The sequence below is a fragment of the Pempheris klunzingeri genome, chromosome 23 (assembly GCF_042242105.1).
Source record: "Pempheris klunzingeri isolate RE-2024b chromosome 23, fPemKlu1.hap1, whole genome shotgun sequence".
Taxonomy (NCBI): Eukaryota; Metazoa; Chordata; class Actinopteri; order Acropomatiformes; family Pempheridae; genus Pempheris; species Pempheris klunzingeri.
In genome coordinates, this window is record NC_092034.1 from 9,429,252 (window position 1) to 9,457,055 (window position 27,804).

The 27,804-nt window shown below is 39.7% G+C and overlaps 1 protein-coding gene across 3 annotated transcripts in view; it reads right to left on the minus strand.

Annotated features, from left to right (window-relative positions):
• Positions 1-14,573: 14,573 nt before the first annotated feature.
• The window catches only part of LOC139222593 (adhesion G protein-coupled receptor L3-like), a 141,957-nt gene continuing 128,726 nt past the window's right edge, over positions 14,574-27,804 (minus strand). For 2 of the 3 annotated variants that reach the window (XM_070854397.1, XM_070854396.1), the window contains 4 exons: positions 25,875-26,043; positions 25,530-25,655; positions 23,592-23,688; positions 14,574-17,257 (listed from right to left, as the gene is read on the minus strand). In XM_070854397.1, coding sequence (XP_070710498.1) covers positions 16,308-17,257; positions 23,592-23,688; positions 25,530-25,655; positions 25,875-26,043 — 1,342 coding nt within the window. In that variant the 3' untranslated portion in view covers positions 14,574-16,307. Of the gene's footprint in view, positions 17,258-20,033; positions 20,160-23,591; positions 23,689-25,529; positions 25,656-25,874; positions 26,044-27,804 lie in introns of all 3 variants that reach the window. The other variant, XM_070854394.1, reaches the window with a different exon arrangement.

The following is a 27,804-nucleotide window of genomic DNA, read 5'->3' on the forward strand; positions in this document are numbered from 1 at the left end:
CTCAAAATTACCCCTTAAGCAAGCCCCAATTCTGTATCTGGACCTGCACTTCAGGATCGCTGTGTTATTGCACTTCATTCGATTTTTTTTTGCAATCTTTTCTGACACTGGAAGCAGCAACACAATGTTTTCGCTTAAACACAGCCTCTTTGCATATTGCTAAATCCAGACAGGCCCGCACAGGACAGCGTGCCAATTCATCATTTTGTCAAGACAGAAGTAAAGAACAGCTAAGAAGTTAGTAAGAGAATAGTAGTAGTAGTAAGAATTTGAGCTACTGCATTCACAAAGCTGCTAAGAGCAACGTTAACTAGGGGGACGAGAGAACTCCTAAAGTTCTCCTAAAGAGCAGGGGTGGGGTTGACCCCAATGCCGTGGATGACATCAATGAGAATTAATCATTATGTCTACAGTGATTGTTAACAGTATGACTCAGTATATGTCGAACAAAATGAATCAATACAGAGTGTAAAAATGAGTCCGACTAGAGTTCATTATATTAGGGTAAATGAATAATTTAAATGTTAAATAATAAAGTCAAGTTAAAGTAATCAATTCACATAAGTTTTATATTAACATCAATTAAATTAAAGCAAAGTACATTAATTTATAAATTAAACTGAATTAAAATTAAATATTCTATTGGAATTTAGATTGAAATCATTAAAAAAATATGTCAATTTAAATTAAAGTAAAATTGAAAAATAAGTTAAACCAAACTAAATTAAATTTAAAAAATAAATTACAGACACATCATCCACAGCATTTGATTGATTGTGGTCCTAGTTTCCTGGACTGCCTCTAACATCACTCAGACTGCTCTTGCTTTCAGTACTGAACCAAGAACTTAGGCCTCCTAAAGTAGAACTGACCATGCTCCTTATCTTTACGAGTTTCTCCTCGCTACATCAGCGAGGAGCTACTTTAGCCTTTGGATGTCTTGTGAGTACAACCCAAGAGTAATTTCATAACAGTGACTGTGCATATAATTCGTTAACTCAAGAGGAGCTACACAATGTCTGCATGGCCGGCGGAGCGAATGCTCCGTCTGATTTTGGAGCGCTTGGAGTTCAACACATAATCTTCATAACATACAGTACATACAATAGATACGCACGTAAAACTTAAGTTAAAAAGATGAAGCATAAAAATACGCTTCAGGTCCCAGTTATGTGTCAGTAGCACCAGTTTAGCTAATGAAACGCCTCCTGTGTATACAATCCTTTAGCATTCAGGAAATGCATCATTGTATTTGCCTAGAATTTAAATGTAATTAAAATAGGTTGATACATGATTCACTGACTGGTTGGTTTAGAAGCTGGAAGCTTAGGATGAATATAAATACATACAGGATGAATATTGGGGCTTTCCTCTATATTAGTAGTACATAGAACATCTCAGTAGACTGTGCTGTATAAATGCCGACCATAACTTAAAAAAAAAAAAAAAAAAAACCCTGCTGATATCACATCTTACTGAACTGAAAATGCACCTGAGCACTTCCACCACATATTCTTTATCATTTAATATTCAAAGCAGTATTCAAGGTGGTGTACTCTTGGCTTATCTTTGTTATGTAGTATATATTTCATGTATCGTCAACATAGAACTGTGGCCAACAATCAATCAACTTGATAACAGCTGCTTGGTACAGAAACATACAGTCTCCCTTCCCTATACAGTATTTCATGCAGAATAAGTACCATTAAGTCTGACATTTGCACAAGCAGACCCTCAGCATAAAAATCAAATATATTATAAACTAGCTTTTTCCCCCTCTCCATCTGTGTGACAGTTCAATTTCCTGTGCAAAGCTTTAATTTGAGGCATCTTCACTATACTTTATCTGGAAGTTAGATCTTACAAGGTCATCCAGGCATGTAGTAGAAAGGCCCATTGAACAGATATTCATCTGCAATGTGATTTCTTATTTTACCCTTGTGCCACTGCAAACCCTGAGCAGAACAAAGCCTATTTGTAGGGGTCACTTTTATCTGTATTCTCTTAAACAGCCAGTGGGCTTTTATGCTACACATGATCAATGTTTCTAAATGAATTTACTCACTGTGTCTACAGTGATTGTTGGCGAGTGACAGGTATAGGTCAGTGAATGTGAAATAAAACAGACATCAATACACTGACTGTGAAAATGAACCCCCCTGGATTAGATTGGATTAACAATTTAAAACTTAAACAAATATAATGTTGATTAAAATCATTAAAATGTAACAATTAAATTGAATAATAATTAAAAAAAAAAAATCAATTAAAACTAAACTAACTGAATAAACTAAATTAAATCAAATAAAAAATAAATTAAAGACTCATCACCTGCAGCACTATCTGTATTCAGCCAGTGGGCATTTAGTTTTGACAGCTGTTGTGCGGAGCTCACAGAGCGGTTACACAGAACACCTGCAAAACCTATCAAAACATATCAAATAATGAAAGGCCACGAGCCTCATTCCAAAATGCTGCCAATCCCACTGGACAACTCCTTATCTACTAAGGAGACGGCAGAGGTATGCACTGACAACTGAAGCTCAGCCTCAGCACACGATATTCTTCAATGGTATTGAGATGCGAAATCCTCGAGTTTAAATATCACACGACGGCAACACATCTGATCCCAATACGTTGGGCTAGATGAACCAAAGAAGCTGGAGAACACACAGCTGTGTATCACGCATGCACGCGCACTCACACAAAAGCAGAACCAGTGTTTTATTGATTGAGGAATACGCTCAAAGTAATTGCTTAAGGTCAATCTAGCCAGATAAACTGTTTTCTTGCTTCATTAAAGGAAACCACAACTTCTCCCTCAGTCATTAAATGTGAGTTATTGACTCCCAGTCCCATGACATTTTGATACAAAAGAAAAGTTCCACAGATCTGAGATAAACTGATTGTGTTTGCTGCCCTTTGTCTTGTAAAAAATGTCTTTATTCGACTTACTCCCATTTAGTTTTGCCACTGAGAGTCTGTAAATGAATTTATTTCTAAAGACCATGGATGATATGACTCATGGCTTGATATACTTTAGATCCTTTAGTACTGTGATGGGTAACTGCACAAGCATTTGTCTTTTTTGTTGGATTATCAGTCTGCTTTCGGGTTAATTTGCCACTCACTTTTCTTTAATAATTCCAAACTAAATTTCCATTTAAACCTGATTTCCTAAAAATAAGTTAATTCATTCTTCCCTATAACACAGTATTAACTGGCATTATATTATTACTGGCAACACTTGATTTCCATTCATCAAGGCTACAGTAGGCTGTTCATTTTTGGTGATACTGGGCGAAAATTCCACAATAACCTTTCAGTATATTGTAATTCAAGTAGTCTGAGTGACAAATAGACATCACAGGTGCTTTCAGACAAAGTGTTTTCTTATTGGCTGTTGTACAAATGCAAATGCACAGAATGCTGTGTTGCAGTATTCACACTAATTACAGAAATTGCTGCTCTGAAGGTGTGAGATACATGTTCGATAATTTAAACTACTATAATGTGACATGGAGAATGGTTAGCAATAATGTAAAGCATAACTGGTAGTTAAATTGGTCAATACATACCAGGATGTGGCAGTCATGGGGACTGGGTGGTGCAGGCCTGCCGAAAAATTACAACAGAGGCAAGGGAAAGAAGAAATTAATCAATTTGTACGTCGTCAACATAAATGAAAACATTCAGCATCAGATGGGTCACGCTACAGTATGTGAACAACACCTTTATCTCAATAAAGGTTTTGTTTCTGTATTGTATAAGTGCTGAATCAGTTCTTCAATGGATACCACAATGGCTGCACCACAGAGCTCTTGATTCTATCAAAACAGCAATCAGCCATCTCACAGCATCTCTCTCCGCTTCGCTGGTACACAGACGAATTTTGCCACTGAACAGATACCACTTGCAAGGAATAATCAAAGCCTCTTCTCTACAAATCAGCTCCAGCAAATGTGATGCGATTACAAATAAGGCTGAAGAAATATGTCCCTTTGTATCAGAATATGGGGTCTTATCCCAACTACTAACTGACAGGGAAAGATAATCCCAACAAAAATTAATGGCATCTTGTCTTGCAAACGGTTTTTGTTCATTGTGGGCTATGGAATTAAACTAAATCCAAATTTAATTACATCCTTGCCTTTTTTTTTTTTCTCCATATACAGACAGACAAAATCAAGGATTAAATTAAGTACCGTTGAATTGTTTAAACTTTTGCTTGCTGTGGTGACACGAAGGACAGTATGTACCCACAATGTTACTGTCACAGTCAAGGTTCTGAAAAAAGATCGCAAGCCAGACATGAACCTTGCTACAATAGGAGGCAAACATTTAATGCTAATTCCATTAATTAAGCTGTTTTTTCACAGACTATGCAAAAGTCACTGCTGCTTACATTTTGAAATGTTATTACTTAAAATCAATATATATTACTAGGCTCACTGTGTATTGGCACTGCAGGACAGGTCTGCAATCAACAGTGTTCTACAGTGACCTGTTATCACTCTTAGAAAACTCACAAGCAATCTGCTAGTGCTACTTTCTCTATAACTTAAATGTTGGATTCAGCTGCTATGGTGGCGAAGTAGGTCTGAACTTTCAGTCTACTGTGTCAGTGGCAAGGCTAAGAGCATTCAACAGCAGTTCTGAAAATACACAATGAAGCAGGAAACAATGGTAATATGACACAAAGGGGGCTTGAGATTCATAAAAAAAAAAAACTCTATATTCACAGTAAAAGATGTACTTGATCTTCCAGAAATATGCTCAGCCCTGCTGGCTGACATCAGAGGCTGCTTTACTGACCCCGACGCTATCATGACGTTAGAAAAGGCAAATCAGAGAATAATGTCAAAGGCAGATTCTGTAACGTGGGAGAAACTAACAGAAGTAGCACGATTTTGAAAGTATCCATCCTAAAAAATCTCACTCACCCACCACCCCAGGCTTTCCTCCAGAGCCAACCCCCTCCCGCCCTCGTATTTAACAGTCTGTAGCACCTTCATGGGCTCTTTCTCTAAGACAAACAAAGTAGAGAAAAGGGTGTAATTAATAAGGAAAGTGTGATGAAGCCAGGCTTGTGCTAACAATTTAGTGCTAACTAGATGTTAATACTCAGCGAGAACCAAATTTGTACTAAAGTAGAGAGAAATGCTCTACTGTTTATTTGTGGTCTGAAGGACATTATTGATTATTAGACCTCAACTAATGTATTGACTTCATTTCAAAGAGAAAGCTATATTATCAACAATTATAATAACAATTGCATATTTAGAGTAAAAGCCCAAACTGAAATGATAAAACGTACATTTCTTGCTCGCTGGTATCTCACTTCATCTTTACATTTGTTCACTAAAGTGAATTCACAGTAAAGAATTTGCAACAACTGACTCACCATGTTGGTTCAGAGAGCCATTGATTGAAATTAAGCCAATTAAGAATGTACAAGGAATGCCAGGCAATTAGTGATTTGAATGCTTTGTTCAAAGCCTGAAATCAGACTACTTAATCATTGCACAAATCCAAAGACTCTCAGAAACAGTCCTCTAATGTGTAGCAAGGAAGTGGAGGATTTAGACTAAAATGCCTTCTCCTGTGGTAGAAGTGAGACCTGAGCCTGTCTGCACTGTGTCAACTTAATAAAATGCAACTTCAGTTAAACACAATTATGCCCCGAATACGAGAATGTGACACCATTCGCATTAAAAGCTAATAATCCTACATAAATTCAAATGTCAGCTGGTTTGTCAGCAGGAAATCCAAGGTTTCTGTTTCAAGAGATTTTATGCAACTTGAGCCTCCTGTTTCCGGAAGGCATCTCTGCTTCTCCAAGAAATCCAGACTCAACCGGGCCGCTCAGCGACCCAATTACAAAACATGGCACTCTACAACTTCATCATGTATATCTGACTGTGTGTGCTGGTATTCATGATATTACCCAGTGTTGGTATTAGCATCCAGCCATATCCAGCCCCTGTGATGAAGGCAGATGTGTACACATTAGTGAGATCATCCCTTTAGGAGATCTCATTAAATTGCTGGATCACAGCAGCGTCCAATCAACAGTATCCACAGAGAATCCAGAGGAATATATTTTTATTATCTAAGCAGAAGCAGCATACGGAGCTTCTTTTTGCTTTAACGTTTCTAATGTTTCCATGTCTGCAATTAACAGGCAAAACACAGGCCATTCACAATAGGAAGCCTTATCTTGGCTCTCAATAGCATATTTTGAAAGCCCGCTGATCATAATCGTACAAGGTCAAGAGATTAATGGATCAGTGAGATCATTAGAACCACACACAGTGATCTTGTGAACTAACATTAAGGAACTGTACACTTTCTTCCTTCGCTTTCAACCCAAATGGTAGGTGGATCAAAAAGGAAAATATCCGCGGTTTGGACATGTGAGGTAAAAAGACACAGCGTGCATGTTTGGAGGTTTTAAGATGCCGGTGGTGCGTCTGGGCCCAACGCACCTACCCTACCGTGACACTATCGCCACAGTCAATCTACAATATGCTGATTCTATCATAATAAAGAAAATTGGCTGAATCCCCGAGGAGAGGGGCCCTAATAGAAAATAATTCTGCCCTTGAAACACTCTGGGCCTGGCTTTGATTAGATGATGCTATCTTTGTTTGGACTTGAGCATCTGGGGTAGGACCATGTGTTCATATATTTAATTAAAATACCATTGCCTGCACTGACAAAGGGTACTTATCTCATCAAAGTGTTCACCCCGGATTTTTTCTCTTAATTCAAAAGATTATCTTTGTTGATTGGCCATAGAGGTGGGATGGATGGGGGGCAATGGTGAGCATGGAATCTATTGCCTTGTCAGAATACTGGCTCGTCTGCCGTCCACCTTGACTGCGAGCCAGATATCATCACTGCGTGCCATCTGGCTCGGAGACAGGACTATTTTACCTTTATCGCCGCAATTTTATCATTCATCAAGAGGTGTGTGAGAGCATAATTACAGTGCCATTATGGCTGTCACAACCTTGCAACAACAAAATTTGTATCGCTGACCCACCAAACCTTTGCATTTCACTACAACAAGTCTCATCTACTACTGATACACTTTCAGCCCGGAAAACAAACTGCGGGGCAAAAATATTGTACAGTCGTATTGAATTGACACAAGTGGGGCTGCAACTATTGATTTTATTTTCTACCAATTATTTTTTCTATTTACTGATTAATCATTTAATCTATGGAATGCCCCCCACAGGTCTTGGGGATGTATTCAGATGTCTTGCATTGTTCAACTAATGGTCCAAAAACTAAGAAAAGCATTAAATCCTCACATTAGTGAAGCTGGGTCCTGGGAATGTTTGATATTTTTTGATTGAAAATGACCAAAACGATTCATATATTATAAAATAGTTGCTGATTGTGTTTCTATCAGCGACCACTCGATTAATTAAATGATGCTGCGGCTCTGTTTGTTAACATGATATAAAGTGGTATACTGAATTATCAAAAGTGACTGTAGGCTTAATGTTTATTTCCAAAGAAAACATCCTGAATATTTTGACAAATGAAATTCTAATCACTAACATTGCTCGAAGCAGCTTTTAAATTTCAGCTGGGTTTACATGAAGTGCTTTTGAGGAAACGATGTGTTCCAAATTAAAGAGGACTTAACAGCAAAATGTATATTACATTTCCATGGAAAACAATTAATTCGTGTTTATTGAAAATTTGCACCTGCCTCCAATGTTGCTTCACACTAAGAAGTAAAATATATATTAAAAATCTGCTCCAACGTAAATAAATAAACTATTTCATGCTTTTAACACAAACTGTTTTTGCCATTGCTGAATGTGCAGTATATCAGGTCTGAGTATAAAGGAGAATTTAATTTATCCTAGTGGCCCCAAATATGGGAAAAAAAAAAAAACCCCAGTAAAGGTTTTCATCACATATTTAAAAGATGTGTAATCTAATCACAGTATATTATTGTAACTCATGATGATCTAATCAAACTTGCTGCAACAACTCATTTCCACACTGACTGTTAATAAGGCTGCTGCTAACTGGGCTTTAGAGCTTTCAGACCGCTGAGAACATACCAAGAATTAAGTAACAGGTGAACTACATCATGCTGCAGTAGTCGTTCTGGTTATCTACTGCATAGCACACTCCATCCTGTGTTTGTGTTACATGCAGTAACACAAATTCCCTGGACAGCCATTACCGCTTTCCTGGCTAGCATGCTCCTTCTCCTGTGGCCTGTGTACTGAAAATTATCCTCCAAATTAACTCACAGAGGATTTTTCTCGAATGTCACAGAACCTGTTTGCCCGTGGCAAGAGGGGCCTGTTAGCTTCCCCCGGGTGAGTAAGTGTTGTGATACTGTCAGGCATTAAAGGGCTACGACGGGCTTCTGCTCCTTATCCCCTCTGTCATAAAACAAGGCCGTGATGGGACATGATGAAGTTTGTTTATGAGTGACAGAAAGTGACAAGGGCGACCGGGAGGGAGTCTAAGATACAGGAGAGGGCATTTGTGTGATTTATGGAAATACAGAACTACACAGGACAGACAGTAACACACTGAATAACCATTAAAAGCACTGCAGACAAGGTGGTTTAAATAAGGTGGCATGCTATAACATAAGCCATATTTTTGGGGGGTGATTGGTCAATTAATCAATTAGTTGATAGCCAGAAAACCAGAAAGCAGCAACATCTTTTGTAACTGATTAATCATTTAGGTTGTTTCGTGTTTAAAGCCTCTGTAATGTGAATACATTATGTTAGTTTTGGGGGATTTTTGTCACAATGATAGTAAAATACATTTTGATTTTGGACTATTGGTTGGACAAAACAAGACATTGAAAAGTGTCAGCTTGCTTTGTGGGAAGTGAAGGCCAAATTTATCAACGATCAAACAGTTATTACAGAAAACAATTGCTGTGGCAGCTCCAATCATTTCTAATGAGCGCCAAATTACTGCTAGTTAGATTTCTTTTGTTTTTTTCCTCTAAAGTCTGTTTTGGTTTTGGCTTCTCATGGTGCCAAAACATCATCTTACACTTGTTTTGCAATTTGGCCGCGGATGATTCGGTTCCTTTCCAGACGCGTGTTAACAATCTCACGTTGTTTTTCAAAATCAGAAATCAAAGTGCTGATTACCCGCTGCAAACGCTTCACTGTCATTCAGCCTGACCTCATCGTGGTATTCATAGCCGTGATTAGGTTTCTTCAAAGTCAAATTCTTTCATTAGCTGTTTGCATCACTACACTGACCCTATTGCAAGTCGACTTTTAAACAAAAAATAAGTAAAGTAAATATATCATATTTTACAGATGTATTTTCAATGTGCTGTCATTTCTACATTAATTAGTTCAATGAAACTAAACCAAGAATAAAACCTCATCTATAGGCAACATTTAGCCTACTGCTCCAAAACTACCAGCTGAACTAGAATATAATATAATATAAAATATAATATAATATATAAATACCATTTTCTAAAAGTAAACTTTAACAGGTTCAGCAGCTGTCTTCATGATTAAATATAAGCTAAAAATGGCTGACATTACTGTTACTGTTCAAGTATACTGAGTGTACAGCTCACCTTGTTCGTCCTGTCCAGGGATGTTTTTTTCCAGCGTATCTTGCCGTCCCTCATGGTGTTTTTCTGTCCCCAGACACTCTTACTTGACCTTTTTTTTTGGAGGAACACAGAAACATTTTCGATCACTGTGAACTGTAGACTGTGATGCTAGCTTGCTAGCTAGCTAACTGCCCTTTGCCAGCTAGCATTAGCCATTTTGAAGGCGAAGCCTGCGGCCGCTGCACAGACGGTGACGACGTCCAAAATCATTTAAGGAGCCGTGACACGTTTTCCACTTACAAACACATCAGAATCACAACCCAGCAGGACACTTTCACCGCTAAAACTCAGTCTACTTGGCACTTTAAGGGCGGCTCCCTGGAGCAGAGGAGTCCCACAGGCCCAAATGTCAAACTCATTAGCGACATTTAGGCTACAAACAACCCACAATGCAACACTCTCATATACTAATAGTCTCACGAGGTTTAAATCCTTACTCACATTCCTCGTGATATTAAAATAAATAAATAAATAAATAAGGAGGCAACTAAGATCTTTTGCATTCAATGTGTTTACAGCATTATCCTCTATCTAGTGTTAGGCCTCTTTTTTGTTCTTATGACCTACATGCCAACATTTGTTTTCAAACCAGACATCAAGTTTTTAAATTATACAGTGGTATCTAACAACATTTTGCTAGAGAGGAAACTGATCTTATATTCCCGGCCCTGTGCACAGCACGCCGCCAGAGGTACAGCAGGTCGTCTATCAAGCTGAAGGTTGCTGGTTCGATCCCCGGCTCCGATGAGTCAGCGTGTAGAAGTGTCCTCCTCCAACTTAGGTTCCTCCTGTATGAATGATGTGTGAATGGGTGAATGAGGATGTGATGTAAAAGCACTTAGACTAGTCATAATGACTAGAAAGCTGCTATACAAATACAGACCATTTACCATTTAATGTTAACTCAAATTGATGTGTATAAATTTAAAAGACACACTTACACACTAAGTGTCTGATCGGCTAAAATAAACCCCCTGAAAATGTGGTTTAATATGTCTATTTGTTATTGACAGGTGCAACAATCAAAGTTGAGCGGGGCATTAAAGGTGTAACACGTAAAATAATGAGATGTTCACGTAAAAACCTCATTAATCATAGTAAAAAAATTATGAAAACATGTTCTCAGCTCCTCTAAACTCACCGGTGTGGGTGAGCCCTGTCATTTATTGATACGCATTGATAATAACTTAAGTTTCATCAAGTTCTGTGACCTTTATTTTTTTCATCAGGAGCATTAAGGCACAGCACTGACCAAGTTTTAATATCCCAAGTACAACCACATCCAGCCCCCCCCCCCCTTAAATCAATGTTATCTTACTAAAAAAAAGGCCAGAGAGGTAGTTTCATTTATGTCAAGTTGTCCCAGTACACAAAGCTGGAGATGACATTGATTCACCTTTCATCTGGAATTCTGCCAGGCATTCGACCATTGATTTTTCACGGGGGGGGGGGGCGAGATATGAAATCTGCCATTTTATGTATCACATCTGAGGTGCTCGTGCACTGCTGCCCTCATGGTGTGCACGTGCTCCTCTCACGTATAGACACACACATGCAGAGTCACGTCCTCGCACACACAATGCGTGAACATACATATCACCAGCCACTCACAGCCACGTGTAGACACACGAATGGTGGACAGCGGTTTCCCCAACACGGCGTCTGTTCTTATCAGTGTCAACTCTATTTTCCCTCCTGTCCTGAACTGCTCAAATATTCTTTCCTGTTTAATTGAATCCACAGTCATCACACAAGGCAGGAAAAAAGTTGAAAATAGTGTTTAACTCAGAAAAGAGTACACATTCTTGTTAAAGTTGGCCCACTGTGCAGAAATATTTATGCAGACAATTAGACATAAAATTATGACAACATAAAAATTACATTAATTTCATAAATAAAGGTTTTTTTGAGTTTGATATTACGTTAAATTTAAGATGAAATCACATAAATCAGTCATGCATTAGGAGATGGTAGGACTGGAGATTGGTTTAGTGCTGGAGGAGGGATTTGGGGAAAGTTGACATCGCCCTTAACTGTCAGCAACAAGGATATCTCCAGTCTCTATGATTGCTGAATGAAACAGCTCGCCAGGGACGGCTCGAGATGCGTAGGTCTTTCTATCAAAGTCATCTGCCACATTGTCTCTTAAAAGGTTGCACAAGTGTAAATAATTTTTTATCTTTTATGATGTGAAACTAATGCGGAATGTTCAAGATGGTCGTGTTCCTGTAATAGCCATCATTATATACTAGAACATCTGATGGGGAGCCAAAAATAAGTTCTAGCACAACTACTCTATAGCAATAATTTCTTTTGAGACCTCCAAAGTGCTCTGCTTTAAGAGCAGTGACCACATGTCAACACTTACTTTGTGGTTAGGGAGGTAAGCAGAAAACCTTCAGCAATTAAGGATTTCAGTCTAAAGTCTGATGGCCTGGCTGGTAAAATCAATACACATTTGTGCTGGTGAGAAAATGTTCTCACTTGGGTAAACAGCGTAAATAACGGATACCGTTTGACTTCAAAATATTATACACTGACTGCAATCTGTATCTTTTTATGTGCCAGTGAACATCTGTATGGCATTATAAGTAGTGAGCCGCAGTACTGCTTATTCACCATGGCATTTTGTGCCGCACAAGCATCTTCCTGGACAGCGTCGGGGCTCGGGTGGCTTATGAGCTTGCGTAACAACTCATTAATAAAGTGGAAAGGGTCCAGAGTCACATCTTCAGCACATTTCATGAACTCGCTCGGGTTTGCAAATGCCAGTCACAGTGATGCAGAGCCGACGGCCAGAGTGCTTTCTGTCCACCAAAGTCATATCTCTGCGCGAAGATCCATGCTTAAGCATATGGGCCAGAGAGAGCGCCGCAGCTCGGCCCCCACCCTTCATCTTTTGACGCAAGATCCAGGCTGCAATAAGAGGAGCCAGACATCTCTGAGAATTTTTCACAGTGACTCAGCTGTCAATCACAGTACCAGCTCTGTGAAAATGGGCTCAATTCCCCCCGCAACACTTAATATGCAGGATATGGTTAAATACAATAGTGATAGTAATAAATGTAATTCCACAGTATGTTTTGCAAATTATCTGGGCCTTGAATTAAATTAATGTATTTATTCACATTTTCAATTCAGTCCCTTATCCTTATGGGTTTAGAAAAGTTACCTTCATCATTTAATTTGAACGATGTAATGTCAAATGCCGGACCCCATTTGTAAATAATTCCCCATTAATAGAGCAGAAGAGATTTAAAGCTGCATTAACCTCCAAAAGAAGCTCAGACAAGCCGAGTGTACACTACCTGACCAGCACACAACAACAGGGTTGGAGTAAACAACACAGAGTCGAACATTCACGAAGCTAAAGACGATGATATTTATGTATTTGCTGGAAGTTGAATTTTGCAGATTTGCTCTGTATTAACATTTAACAAGCTAACAGTTTCTGTAGGATTGTTTTAGAGGCTTTCTGTCTCTTGTGGTCAGTAATCGCTTCACGCAGCTTTGAAATACTTTGATTCATCTCATCAGTTTTTCAAGTTCTAAAAACAGATAAACTCTCAAATCAAAACCATTTGGGCTACAACATCCTCAATAAGCATCATTACAGAAACTTAAGGCACGACTGTGTAACTCCTGATGAGCAGCAGCAGCAGCTTCTCCCATCACAAATGGTAATTACAGGACATGTTTTGGCATGTTTTATTCTGCTGCTATCTGAGTAAATGAAGGGTACCGCACCACTCTAACTAGAGCAAAAATATTCAAAAAGGGAACAGACTTTGACACCAGACCAGGTCAGAGAGATAAGTAAACCAGAAACTGCTGTGTGATGTAGTGAATTACACACTTCTCGTGGGAGATAGTACCCATTCAACTCAAGTTGGAGTGGGAATAAAAGAGGCGCCAATCGGTTTATCATCAAAGTGATTCTCGAGATAAAATAGTTGCTTAATGTTGCTTTAAAGGGAAAATCGAAAAAGTGAGTTTTTCTATTAAAAAAAAAAAGTCTACATTTAAATATTCTCTTTCATTGTCTCATGCAGTCTCTGTTTTTAATATTCAGAGCTGTGTGCACTGATTTTTCGGCCACTTGGGGCCAGCAGAACAAGCTGTAAACACAATACCGACTATTAACGTCTTAAAAAATTGTTGTGGTGACCGTGATAGCAAACGGTTGCCTATTTATACATTCAGCAGACATGAAGCAAAATTAGCATTCATTTAGAGTCATGTTCCCGTTCAGCTTAGTCCAATTAAATTCAATATTTGCTCTCCTTTGTTTAGGTCTCCGCCAACTGCTAAGGGAAATGTGTGGCTCTGTAGCACCTAGATGCTCCATTATATTCATTAGCTAGTCACTAACTCTGTCTGTGTATCATTTGGTGCTGGCAGGTTGTAAACAGTCTGTCAGATCCTGGGACCAACTGCTTGCTACACATGGCAATGGCGCTGATGAGAGTGGTGTGACTGAGCCAAAACATAAAATCAAAAACAATGAGCTGAAAGATGCTAAAATGCTCTGACAAGCTGAAGTGAACTGCAGATGGCGGTGATAGTTTTCCTCTAGCTTTTCACTAAAAGCGCCACTTTTCACATGAAACACAGTTATTTGATACATTGTGATTCTAAAAATTTTCATTAAGGCAGCTTTAAAGTCAAACAAGTCATATAATAGCATTTTTTCTCTATTTACGGGCTTCTCTTTCACTTGCTACGACATGAAGCGATATAATTGTGTGATTGAAAAGTTACTTTGTAGGACAGAGCGTACTTACCTCTTTTCATGTCTTCTGCCAAGATGAATGTTCCACGTGACTTTAATGTCTCCTGCTTTGCTTATCAAACTCATGTGAAACACACAATATCTGGAAAGAACTCATTGGTTACACCAGCAATGATACTGAAATATTTATTACAGCTTATGAAATCACTGCTTCTATGTAAAGCAGACCAGAGCATACAGAGCACATCCACTGTTGCTGGGCCAAAATGTATTTGGCACTAAAAGGGACAGAGGGCTAATGAGGGGTATTAACTGATATTTAAAAAAAAGAATTGATCAGTCAATCGTTTGGAGGTCCGTCTCACCGTTATCCATATAAAAGTGTTCCAAGACCCAGACAAAACACCAGAACTTTTGCCATAGCTATGTGATAAATCTTAATCAGTAATTTATTTGTTGGCAAACAAGTTTCACTGTTACAACAAATATTAGTTATGAGGTCATTCAACTTGGAAACCATTACAAAACGGAATAAATAAGAAGCCATAATTATAGCCCATAATAAAAACTTATCTGTGCCACTAAACTTACTTCCAACCTCCGTTTTATTACTGTTTATTTAAACAAATAAATAAATATATTTTCTCCTCGAAGAAGAAAAGAAAACCACTTCCAGTTTTTCTCACTCCAAAAGCTCTTTCTTTAATAAGTAAAACAACCATCTTCCTTTTTTTTTGTACAAGCGCCTAGTGCTCATCAATGGTCAATTTGTTCTCCTTCTGAGAAGCACAAGTGTTTTCTGAATGCCGATAGAGATGCAGAATGCACTGTGAACCCTTCTGAGGGACACCTCATGATTAACTTGGACTTTTTCTGTCTCCGCGACGATCTGTGAATCAGAGCTCTGCCATTTACGCAGTAAAAAGAAAGGAAAGAGAAATCCAATGGAAACAGAAAACAGACCTGAAAACAATGGTGAACATGTTGCACAAGAATGCCTGCACGATAAGTGTTTTGTTGTGATATTTTTTGTGTTATTTTGTTTCTATTCAGATGGTCACTTCTTGGAAAGTGATAAAATAGGAAAACAAAAAACAGACTGGTACCAGAAACCCAGAAAGGCCAGCACAACAGAACAAAATTGCTCCTAACCACTACATTTACAGAGACAAACGGTTTGCTCGGAACAAAAAAAGCATACTATTATGTGCAATGCTAGTTATCTGTACAGTTACATAGAAATATCTCATAATTCTCTTATTAGTTTTTTCTCCCTCTTTTAACAACTGTTATTACAGTAAATTAAAAAAAAAAAAGAACAGCTATGCTTGAAAGCATACGATCAATAATTCCTTTGTGGTAATTGTTCAAAATGTGTTTTTTTTTTTGTCTTTTTTTCATTGAAGGGACACTTCAGCAAACAAAATGTGCTGCAACTCACCAAAGAGGAAGAAAATCTTTCAAAAAGTCAATGTAGATACAGAAGTATAATAAAATAGTCCTTTTTTTTAAATTTCCCATTTATTCTGGTGAAGTCTATAGTTTAGACTTGTATAGTTTGGGGCTACGCAGTTCCTTTTGACTGTCAGACTATATCTCTGAGACCTAAAAATCCTGTGTGGGTAATTGTCTCTTTTCACACTGAGACAAAACACGCCAAACCACACAGGGTTTGAGGGGGGAAACACAACAACGACAGATTCCCGCAAGGTCTAACCAAATATAGTCACATATTATCCCCCACACGTAGCAATTATTAGCCTGTTTGTGGTCAGTATCAGCGAGAGTACAGTTATTTGCTCCCCTTCAGTCTTCGGGACACAGAATAAAAAGAAAGGCTACCACTGCCAACGACTGATGGAACAAGGGGACATGGGGAAGAGAGAAGGACTACGGTAATAAGAGGAACACTGGAGAGGTGCGAAGGTGTTGGGCCTATAGGCTGGTGACCAGGTGCGAAGGCTCCTGATGGGCCTCTTCTGGAGATAGATCCTCTTTGTTTGGGGGCACGATGAAGCCATCGCTGCTGCCCCGCCCTAGCTGGTAGTAGGAGTGCAGCTGATGGAGGTGGTTACGCGAGCCTAAGTTGGGCATGCTCTTGTAGTAAACGTCGTCTGAGCTGGCCTCTGGGCTCTTGGTGTCCCCGCCGTCCTTGGACCCGTCAGTAGATTCTGCAGACACGTCGGGCAGGCCGGACAGCATGGGCATGCTGGTATACAGGGAGTCTCTCTGGTGGTTGTGGCTGGGTGATGAGCCCTCATTCTCGGTGTGCTCGTTAGTAAGTAAGGGAAAGAAGCTTTCGCTGTTCTCCTGGGGGATCCTCCTCCGAGACGAGGAGGAGGTGGTGGCGGACGAGAAGGGATGGTGGGGCAGTGGGAGGGGTGGCGGCACCGGTTGGTGGAGGTGATTGTGAAGGTTGTCCACCGCCTGCAGCGACGGGGGTGGTCTTTGAGGCAACAGCGGGGCATTAGACTCCTCGCGAATTAGCTCCAGGCCCAGGCCTTCATCGTGGTGTGGACCAAAAGTGGAGTGGTCATCCAGGCTCAGCGCGACATTCATGCCCATCCCCACTCCCAAGCCCATCCCGTAGCCGCTGTCCTTGCCACCGTTGCTAACATTATTGACCAGCTTATTCATTAGGTTCCGGTTCTGCTCAGTTGAGCGCTCGTGGGAATTGTTGAGGTAGGAGGGAATATAATTGGAGGTGAGCTCTTTCAGGATCTTCTTTTCCAGGGTGGTCTCCTTGTGGTTATAGCCCCGGTCAATGATCTGTACGCAGTCACTCATGTACTCAGCGCTGGCAATGCTGTAGCTGTTGCCATGGTTACCATTCAGTGGTAGAGTATCCATGACACTTGTATCCCGGGCATTGTTCAGGATTCCCTCTGGAATGACAAACATGGGTTGGGTTGGGGGGTAGAGTGGGCGAATGAGTAGGGTGAAATCTGATGGGATGTAATTGCCACAGCTAAATGTCAGCCATTTTAACAAACACAAATTACAACCATCAAATAGAGTAGCCCTTTTATTCTGAAATATCCCTGACCCTTACGCACTGGAGCCTGTAATGTCACCCTTAATGCTATAAAGTGCACTTTGTGGAAATTAAGATCCTACAGTATTTTGAACACGGTAAAACATGAAGCACGATATTTAAAAGCCGATATGCTGCAAATATGAACATCATACACACTTACCTTGTTACACAAAAACATTTTCTAAAGCCCAATTTCATTTTTCATTACATCTTGCAAGTTATTCTATGGCAGTGATGAGAACACAGATATATGTGCGACACACGACGACACAAAGCTCAAGCACAGCACAAAAGCACAAAGCTCATGCACTAAATTCAAGCAAACAAAGAGATAAATCATAGCCATGCTTTTAACACTTGAACACAAACCAGAGCACCAGCTGTAAATTTGGACCCCAGCCATATTGTCCCATATGAGCTTTGCAGTGGAACATTGCAAAACCGTTTTGTCTGCGTGAACACAACTAGTCATCTCTCCAAACATGAATTTGTTAAAATATCTCAGAATCACTCCTCACTGGAAGGAAGGAGACTTTCTGTTCTCTCTGTTGCATGAACGTGTAGATTTCATATTTTATCAGGATGACCAAGTTCATGTTATCAACATCAAAGCAAATGTTTGGCAATAACTCAAACTACCTCAGACAAGGCCATCCGCATGTTCTGACCTCTTCAAAATTTGACAAGACTCCTTTCTGAGACCTTCAAAAAGCGTATTAGCCCGATCAAAGATCAAAACTAAGCGCATGAACAAAAGCGTGGATGTTCAATATTCACTGGAAAGAATACAGATCAATTTATATTGATGTGCCTTATGAAATGTTGAGGTGAGTCTGAATGTTGATTATAATTGGATTAGCTTAGTCAAGAGAAGGATAACAAATAGGCCAGTGGATATTTGTCTGTAAGAAGCAGAAAATGTGTGAAATTTTTTTATTTATTTTTTTATATATCAAGTGGTGCAAACTACAGTAAGCAGCGGCTGTGATTTAAAGTGATTTCTACAGGTCTATTTGAAATGGTGAGGGGCTTTGTCATAAAAGAATGCTATTACTTCCAAAGGGAAAGATTTTTTTTTTTCATAACCCCTTTGTCAACACTGAGTGAAAAGAAAGTAAAGCCAAAGTCAATTACATTTGATAAGCAATGTTTAGTTTGACTCCCATACTTGTCTCTCTGTAGGGCTCTTTTAGGGACAGCATGAGGGAAAGGAAAGAAGAAAAGAAAACACAATAAGCTTAACAGTGACAGGTTGAAGAGAAATGTGCACATACAGTATGCTGATGGCGCATCAAGAAAATGCTTCTGGAATGCAATTGTTTTATGTCACCATGCAAATTTTGCGCACTCATAGCAAGAACCACAACATATCTCTTAACAAATATAGAAAGAAAAGACACTTTGCTGGTACTTTGCAGGGTCCTTGGGGTAAAACATGGCAATGGTACTTGACGTCAAATGCACAGGTAAATCTTTTGATGCATTAGCATTTTCATCTTTACAGATATTTTTCTGTACATCTATGGCAATGAAAGTGAAATATAGCTCTCTGTCACGAGCTCCAATGCAGTACTTGTATTGCTTACATAAATTATCCACTGATCAAAGCTCTCTCTGAGTTTTTATCTCAGTTTTACACGAGTTTCTCAGTTTTACAGACTCAAGAAGTTACAGCAACCTCAGATTGACTGCTGAGAGATGGAATTAAATAACGGTAGCTTTGCACAGAGAAGTCAGACTGATCCCAGTGTAATACTCCGGTCTGAGATTTGCATTGATGTTATAGTCAAAGACCAATATATTGATCTAATGTGCAGATTTAATTTACATTTAATGATCCACATTTTAAACATATGAATTACAAATAATTACAATTAAAAGTTAAAAAAAAGGGGAAATTTAGTTTTTGCTAAGTTCTATGGAAGGACGTGGAAATCCGAATGCCTTGAAGCCGGGAATTGTATTCATGGGTATATTAATATTGATGTTATACTTTTCTATTACCTTGTGACTATTCCCATCTATGAAATAAAGATTTTAAATTTCAATGTCATTTATCCCAAACAACAATGTTTGACAATTCAAGAGCAGCATCTAAAACAAAGAAACGCTAAAACTAAAAACAGAGACAGGAGACATGGCACACAAGCTTCACTGACAACATTAGAGCACATTTAAAATAAATGACTGGGGGTGTATGTGGCTCACTGAGGGCAGCTATTCTTGATCTTTACAATCTCTATGCCGGCCAAACAGCCACATCTGAGTGTGAATTCTGCAGCTGAACTGCAGGCCCTGACGTGAAGCCAAAATACACCTCCATTGAAAAATCCCACAGCAAAATGAACCTGAAGGATTTTTGCGACAAAGCAATAGATTCAATGCTAACACACAACATCTAGAGCAGTGTTTTTTAATCAAAGTCCTGTAAAAACCCTCAAGGGTGAAACAAAGCTGGCATTTCAGCTTTGTGCAAGTCCATTACTTTTAACTTTCCAATCATAAAGTTGTTTTCTGTTCCTGGGCAGGAGCAAAGATGTGCAACCTCACAGTTTCTCCAGGACCAGGCATGAAAAAACACCGCCCTAGCCACAATGTTAAAGAATGAAAAGAAGCTAGCACACCTTGTGTGTTGTACATGCCCAGAGGGTTGTTATAGACTGCCGATTCCCCAAGCAATGTATTATAGGGATTGTTAGTGCCATGAGGACGTAGGAGTGCATTAGGTATAAGATGGTTAGCCATAGCCCCTGGAGCAGCCAGAAAGAGACAGAGTGAGACAGAAAAAGGTAGGTGGGTAGATAAATTGAGATATAGACAGAGAGAAAGAGAGAGAACATACATATCAGTTGGGCAGATGCAGCTGAGCAATGACAGCCATTAACATCCAAATGATCACATGATCATTAATGTGAGGGGTTTTACTACATGAAAGTGGCAGAGCTGAACTGACATGGCTAATGGGACCGATGGAAAGCGTGTTAATTGTATTGTTAATGCCGGCCATTAGTGTTGGGCCTGTTTTTGTGCTCCACATTCAGGCAGTGCACTCGTGTTTACAGACATAAATTACAAAGAAGCACTGACATGGCCAACTAAACACATGTACTTGAAAACATGTTACACCTTTAGACCTCAAACAGGACAGAACACAATAATCAAACAGCTGTTAGGTCTTTGAGGCTGAAGATATAAACCAAAGAAGAAGCGCTCCAAATTCTTGTAACTGACAGTTCGCTACACACCTTCCTAGAACTGCACCAATAACGATGGTAACTGAGAACGGCAGGCCTGTCAAACTTTGGACTTCTCCATATGATGAAGCTGTGTTCTTGGGGCTGTAGTAACCACTGGCAGTAAATCTGCCACCATTATCTTTGTAAACTGCATATGTGCAGTGCAAGAATGGAAAGCTTGACAGGCGCACTAACAGAACGAGTAGTGAGGGGGGCCGGCGCTCGGCCACATACATACTTATTATTGCTTGTGGCATTGCCAATCTCATGAGCTGAAGTGGTGTAATATTTCCTTTTCTCCAAAGGGCAAAGTCCACATTTGTCTGATTCTCTTTTGTGCCATTGCTGAAATAACCACTGAATGAAGTGACATGTCCTGTCTTTAGTCAAGATTGTCATTACTTTGCTCCAGCCTCTCCTCCTTCACACAAACAAGAACAGAGGCTCATTTTCTATTTATGCAATGCGCGTCCTCAGATACTTGCTGCCAGGATCTTGCCCGAATGACTCATCAGTTTCCCAACCACATACTACCACACCAAAGCAACCTTCACAGTCTGAGCCCTGTGATTAGCTGCAGATTTGAAGGCTGCAATCTTAAACATGAATGGAGCAGATTCCCTGATGTTTGTTTTTCTTTGCAGTTGATAAAAATAATTTATTTTCAAGTGTTTGAATACATTATGCAGAATATCAAGTATGCTGAAAATATTTGTGACTTGCATTCATTTCCTGTTTACAAGATTTTTTTTTTCGCCTCCCTGTCAAAAAGATATGATGCTATTATTTTTAAAGCAGCCAATTTCAAGACTTATGAGGGCGAAACATGCATGTGCTTCCAGTATGCTCTACGCCAGAGTGGGTAAACATCATTTATCTGAGGTGGTACACAGCAATTAGATCCTCTGGCACGGTGTACTGTTCTTTTCAATGCTCTGAATCTGTCATGCCAATGGTGAAAGACCTTTTATATTACCTTGTGACTCCCCCCATCTTTTCAAAAAGTTAGTCTTATAGTTTCTGACAGCATTCTAATTGCAGAAGTACTTTATATCTTGGAAGACTCGCTGAAATAGGCTAATCTTTCAGCATTATTCTACTTTTCTGTTTGAGTTTCATATTAATTAAACGTTGTATGATTTTGCTTGGAAATCAGAATGTTGTTTTGCTTTAAAAAAAAAGAAGAAAAGAAGAGTAATTTGTTGTTGCTGTTGCTGCTTGCCCTAATTACAGTGCATTCCATGAGCACTGGCCCCTTTTGAATTCTCCCAATGACAGATCCCCCACTTATTGTGTCTGTGTTTGATAAATTGGACAATTTTCAAAACCACACTGATTGTATGGTGCAATAATCCTGAATGCTGGGATAAATTGAACATGCAACACTATCAAGATGATTGCATGACTCCGCTCTCACGAAGAGCCCAGCAGGTCTGTCAGCTGCGAGCTCGCTCTCAGGTACGGGGGGGGGGGGGGGGCTGAGAGGGAGAAGGGGGAGGAATGGAAAGGACAAATCAGCAAGAAATATTCTCTCCACAATACATAATTCCTTAATGACAACACGGGAGCGGCCACGGATAAGTGGAATTCTATTTGCATCTGTTCCTCATGATACTTATGACGGCAGAACGCGCTTCTCGTGTTGTCTGTATCAAATCCCGCCTGGTAAGATGCCAGGGGTATAAAACTACGTTAATAATTCTTAACTCTCAGACTTAATAAATCTCCGCCTTTTGCCTTTATGGAAGATCCATGTGGACTTTTCTTCTCGTCCCAACCTAGCACTCCACCTCCAGCCCGAGCTCAGCCTCTCCACAATGGATAAAGGCTGTGTCTGCTGATTGTGCTAAGCTGAGTGCCTAATTATTGAGATCTTGACACTTCCTCCCAGTGTCGAACATTAATCCATCATTGTAACTATGCATTAGTGTCTTCGCGAGCAGGCGCCCAGAGCGAATTTAGAGCGTGAGCAGTGTGGAACTCGAGCCCTCCATCAAGAGATGCGATGAGTGGGGAGAGTGTTCGGGAGGAATGCCAGCTAGGGCGGTATTTGCTGCTTGATGTCAGATGTAGTCTGGTATCTACTTTCTGTATAACCTGAGGGACTCCCAAGTTAACTCTATTCACTGCACTGCTGTCAAATGCATTATGGTAAAAAATATTCAGTGCTTTTCCAGAGAGTATGCCCCATTTTAGTTTGAAGGTTTTTGTAGTTAGATGACATGATGTTGCATTACTTGACAGAGAAAGAGAAAAAATAAAGACTTAATTTAATCACCCTTATCAAATGCAACAAAACGATTTGATCATAAGCACGATGCATCAGTATCATATTTACTAGATTTTTTTTATTGCTTAGATTCAATTCAATCGAATCCTTTTTGTGTTCTTCTTTAACTTACTACATAGTAGAAATGCTTGTTGATGCTTCAAAATATCAGAGCATTTTTCTGCAGCAGTGTGACACCAAATAAAGATTCCATCCTTCCAATCAATGTCTTGTATTCACAATCACGTTCTCCTTCATCCAGGCAAGCGCGTTAAGAAACGCGCCTAGATATTTGAGCGTTACAAGGCTATAGACATTAGTTTCAATGTGTTTCATTTCTCATGAAATTAAAAACTGTACTTGGATATAATTGATGGAGTAGAAAAATATGCCTTTGGAATTTTGAATATCTTGAGAGAAACTCAATCTTTTGTGAATTGGCTGTTTTGCCTTGACTTGACTGTTATGTCAAGGTTCATATTAAAAAGCTTTACTTGTAAAGAAAAAGAATTGGGATACTCTAAAGGCCTTGTGCCACGCCATGTGGAAACTTATTATAACCATGATTCAAGAAATTGTGAAGCTTTTGTGGAAAAAGTCTTATATTAGTCATGAAGCTGGAGGTGAACACCGGTAGAAGAGTCATTCAAGTAAATATTTGATGCAGGACCAAGTACCTCTGTTGAGTGACGCAGAGCTGTTGATGTCGCCGGTCATGAAAGAGGACTCGGACTGTTTTCTGACTGTGTCATTCCACATTCGACGGATCCGGCTCTGCACAAACAAACAAGCATGTCAAAACACGTCAAAATTCTCACTCTGAACCCTGTCAGTAATACAGCTGAAAAGTACAATTCTGCACACGGGTAGACAGGTTCAATGAAATAAACAGCGATATTAGTATATTTCTCACGTTTTAATGCAAGTATTCTTCCTCAAGCGAAAGCTCACCTACTTTGCAACACAATAAAGGCTGAGCTATGAAGGAAGAAAAGACTGTCAGCTTTTTAATCTGGTATTTAAACCATGAAACATGTCAGCAGTGGGGATAAGTAACCTCCAATTAAAGATGAGCATTAGTACTGGGATAGGTGAAGTCAATAATAAAGTCATCAGTCAAGCTCTCCGAATCAGTGTCTCGGGTTGCAAAGGCTCAATCCAAGAGGGTTCATCCTGGTTAATTATGATAGAGTCCCATGGGCTGTTGCACAAGCTAAGGGTCTGGATATCCAACCAGAGAGCTGACTAGGTTCTGTGCCAGAGGGGCTTGGCAAAGGATTTCAGGATTAATATATAATAAGTTTGGTGATGGTGAAAATAAAAGAATTCCAGTTTACTGTATATGAATGCGATAGGGAGCATAAAACCAGGGTCCGAGCTAAAAATGACAGGTTTAAGAGTAAAGTCAAGCAATGAAGAAATGCTTTTAAGAATTGTTTTTCTGTGATTGCCTTCAAACGTCTGAGACAGGTTTCAGCTTAATTAAGTCACTGCCACTGCCATCGCCATTAACTAGATTTGGAGCAACTGCCAAAGCACCTCACGTAATCGCTTCCTGAAATTCTCCATTAAAGGATGACATTCAGACCATTAACTTGTTTTTATTCATAAAAGCTTAATCATCACGTCATAAATAAAGTGAAAAACGCCCACGCAGAGTATCAATACCGCACAGGTCAGACGGGTATGTTGCTTCAGGGCACTTCTGTGTCAACCACAGGTGACGCAGCTCATATATATTTACAGCAACATACAGTGTCACAGCTGATCTCATTAGCATATTGTGTGTCATCCTGTCCCCTGCACTGGAGACACAGATGGGTTGAAAATGACACTGCTTTTTCTTCCTTGGAGTTATCAATTAAAGCCATGTCTTTCAGAGTGTTTCCATTCCTGTCTCGCTCATATAGAATGACGGAGCGTGAGGTTAGAGCCATCTTGTCACCGCACTGTGTATAATTAAACACTTTGATCTGTATGCAGAACCCAGCTTGTATCGTGGGTTGCCAATGCATGCTTCACTCTAAGGAATATTTATAATTGAACACTGGAAGGAAATCACACTCTTTAGAATATGGACATGATGTTCAATTATCGTGCATCATGGAAATTCATCCTATACTTCATGTCAATGTGGGAGTAGTCCATCAACAATTTACTTTACAAGGAGTTTTACCACTTACACACAGAATATACATGTTTTGGTTGAGACAATCAAATCTGCATTCATGCACAATGCCTGACAAAGCTCCAGCCAGTATTTTAGTCAGCGGCACAGAATCAGCGTGCATCCTGCTCCGGCAAATTGCGGACTGACATTATGTAATTAGAAAATGTTTGGCTCAACATGCACGACATTTTACTGCTTTCAATCCCAAACGAGGACATACGCTGTGCTTCCTTAAGAACCTATTAAGCATACCTAACAATCACCCGTGTGCATCTGTGTAATGTTACTGATTATTATCTAGGAACGCCTAAAGGTAGAATTCAGTGGTAATCCAAAAACAAATGTGTTAATAAGTCCTGGTTTGCTAAAGAAGATATTGCGAATTGCAGTAAATCAAGAATGTAGAGAAAGAAAAGAAAGAGGAGCATGAAAAGTGTCCCGCCACCTGTGACCCTGTGGGGTAACGTCCTGGAGCACGAGAGGCGGTGCCTTTCCCAGAGCCAATGGAGCTGTCCACACTTTTGCCACTGCAGCAGTGAGTGCGCAGGCATTTTCCATACTCCTTCCGCACCTGTGTGAAACAAAAGTACACACACAAGCACATACGAGTTAACAATTAGACCAAATCCAAGGCTAACGACCTCAGGGCATTTAATACTTGCCACATTTGGAGATGCTTTTCTGGCACATTTGCTGAAGCATGAAATGGAGTCAGTGGTATGTGCAGTCAACTGATGTCGTACATCAAAGTGTGAAGTCCCCACAGTGCATCTTAAGAATGAGTCCATACCTTCTTCTGCAGCACACAGTGGAAGATGAAGATGAACATTCCCTGCAGGGAGTTGAAGATGGTGAACAGGTAGGCCATGACCACCGTGCTCTCGTTGACATACATCAGGCCAAAGGCCCAGGTCAGGCCCAGCAGACAGAGCAAGGCGATGGCTCCAATCACCCATGATCTGAAAACAGAAACAAAAAGCCGTCTCACAAACCATTTGACAGAACACTATTATATTCAAACTGGCTCTGGAGTTACAAGAAGCAGAGTAAATTGCACCAATACAATATGTTGTGGGAATTAATGGAGGTATGGCAGATTTAAAAGCAACAGCTAGCTGTAATATGTGCTACCAGTGGATAAAAAATATCCAAAAGAAATCATCTACTCCACCGTTAAAAACTAAGGTTTTCCAATGACAGGGACAGAAGGCACAAAACAAATGAGGAGGGAAAAGAAAGTGGTGAGAAATGACAATTAATTTTCATTTTCTAATTCTGTCTCATATTAAATACTTTCTCCATCTCTTCTTTGCAGTCTTTCAAGCCATGCCGCTCACTATTTGACAAGCCATAGATGAGATAAAGCCGCAGATTCATATATACGATAATGGAAGTCTGTATAAGTCGGTAACAAATATGGCATTTTCATTGGAAAACTATTTACATGTGTGCATTAACTGTTGGACTCTATTGCCTGAGGGTTGGAATAAGTGTCTTGTAAATTCATACTCAAGCTGAAAGGTTGAACTGAGACAAATGCCCTTGAGAACGCAGAGTCTATTAAGAATGAAGGGCTCCATCTTCATGCAGGCACACTGCGGAGAGTAGTGGCATTTTTTTTTCTCCACCTGGACCCTTTTGGTATTTTGGTGACTCCCTGTGTGGTGCGTTAGGCGAGACCGAGTTGAGATTGATGTCTGATTCGTGCCAGCACCTGTCATCCACAACAGCCTGCATGCATGAAGATCTTCGCTTTGAGTTAATTAAAAAAAGTTTAAAGGCATCTGAAAGGGGCAGTTATGCGTTTCTGTTGTTGTTTATTATAATTACTTGAGCTACATTACTCCTCTTCAAATAGGCTTCAAGCACTGGTGCAGAACTGCCCCCTGAGCTAAGAATTCTTCCAGGTTAAGAACTTCTGCCCTATACTTCTGAATCAAGAAATGAGTGCCATTATGTGCTTATACAGATTGGATGCAGATAGAAAAAAAGACTACCAGCAGTGCAAATGTCAGTGTTGTATCTGCATTACAGTACTAATATTTCTACAGAGTGCACTGTGGAAATACAGGTGCCATTTAAGACTAATCTTGCTTGTCACATCTGCAGGCTATGTATATCTAAGACAGGAGTGCTGTGTGCACTCTAATGCGGCCTTCAACATGACTGAGTAGTCCACGATAAATCACGTTAATGACTCAGGGAGGCAGCTAGATGGATTTGGGTGCGGATTTGTTCATATGAAGGAGTAAATGAAAGATGGCATTATGGGAAAAGGACCCTTCCAATTTTGTCTTACTTGATCTCAGGTTCATAATCCTGATAGCTGCGCAATATGACAAGAACGAAACAACAAAAAGAAAACAGGCACAAATAAATCAAATCACATAAAGAGATGGAGAGGTGTAATCCAAAATGTGTGGCCATAAATACAATGTGCAAATTTAGACATGGAACGGGAAACAATACACCAAGAAGGAAGATGGCTTATTTTGGCAGGGAGATTAAAGCTACATTCACAGCATCCGCATCCAAACATCAAGGCCAGACCTTTCCCATTTTGGGAAAGGGTTTGTCTGTGATTTACAGGCGATAGTCATAATTATCTCAGTTCACAGAAGTATCTAGCTCCCCTCATAAATGCTGGCAGACCTTCGCATTTAAGCTGTTATAAATGGGCCAGGTGTGCGGCAAAATAAATGATTTATGAATTCACCAGG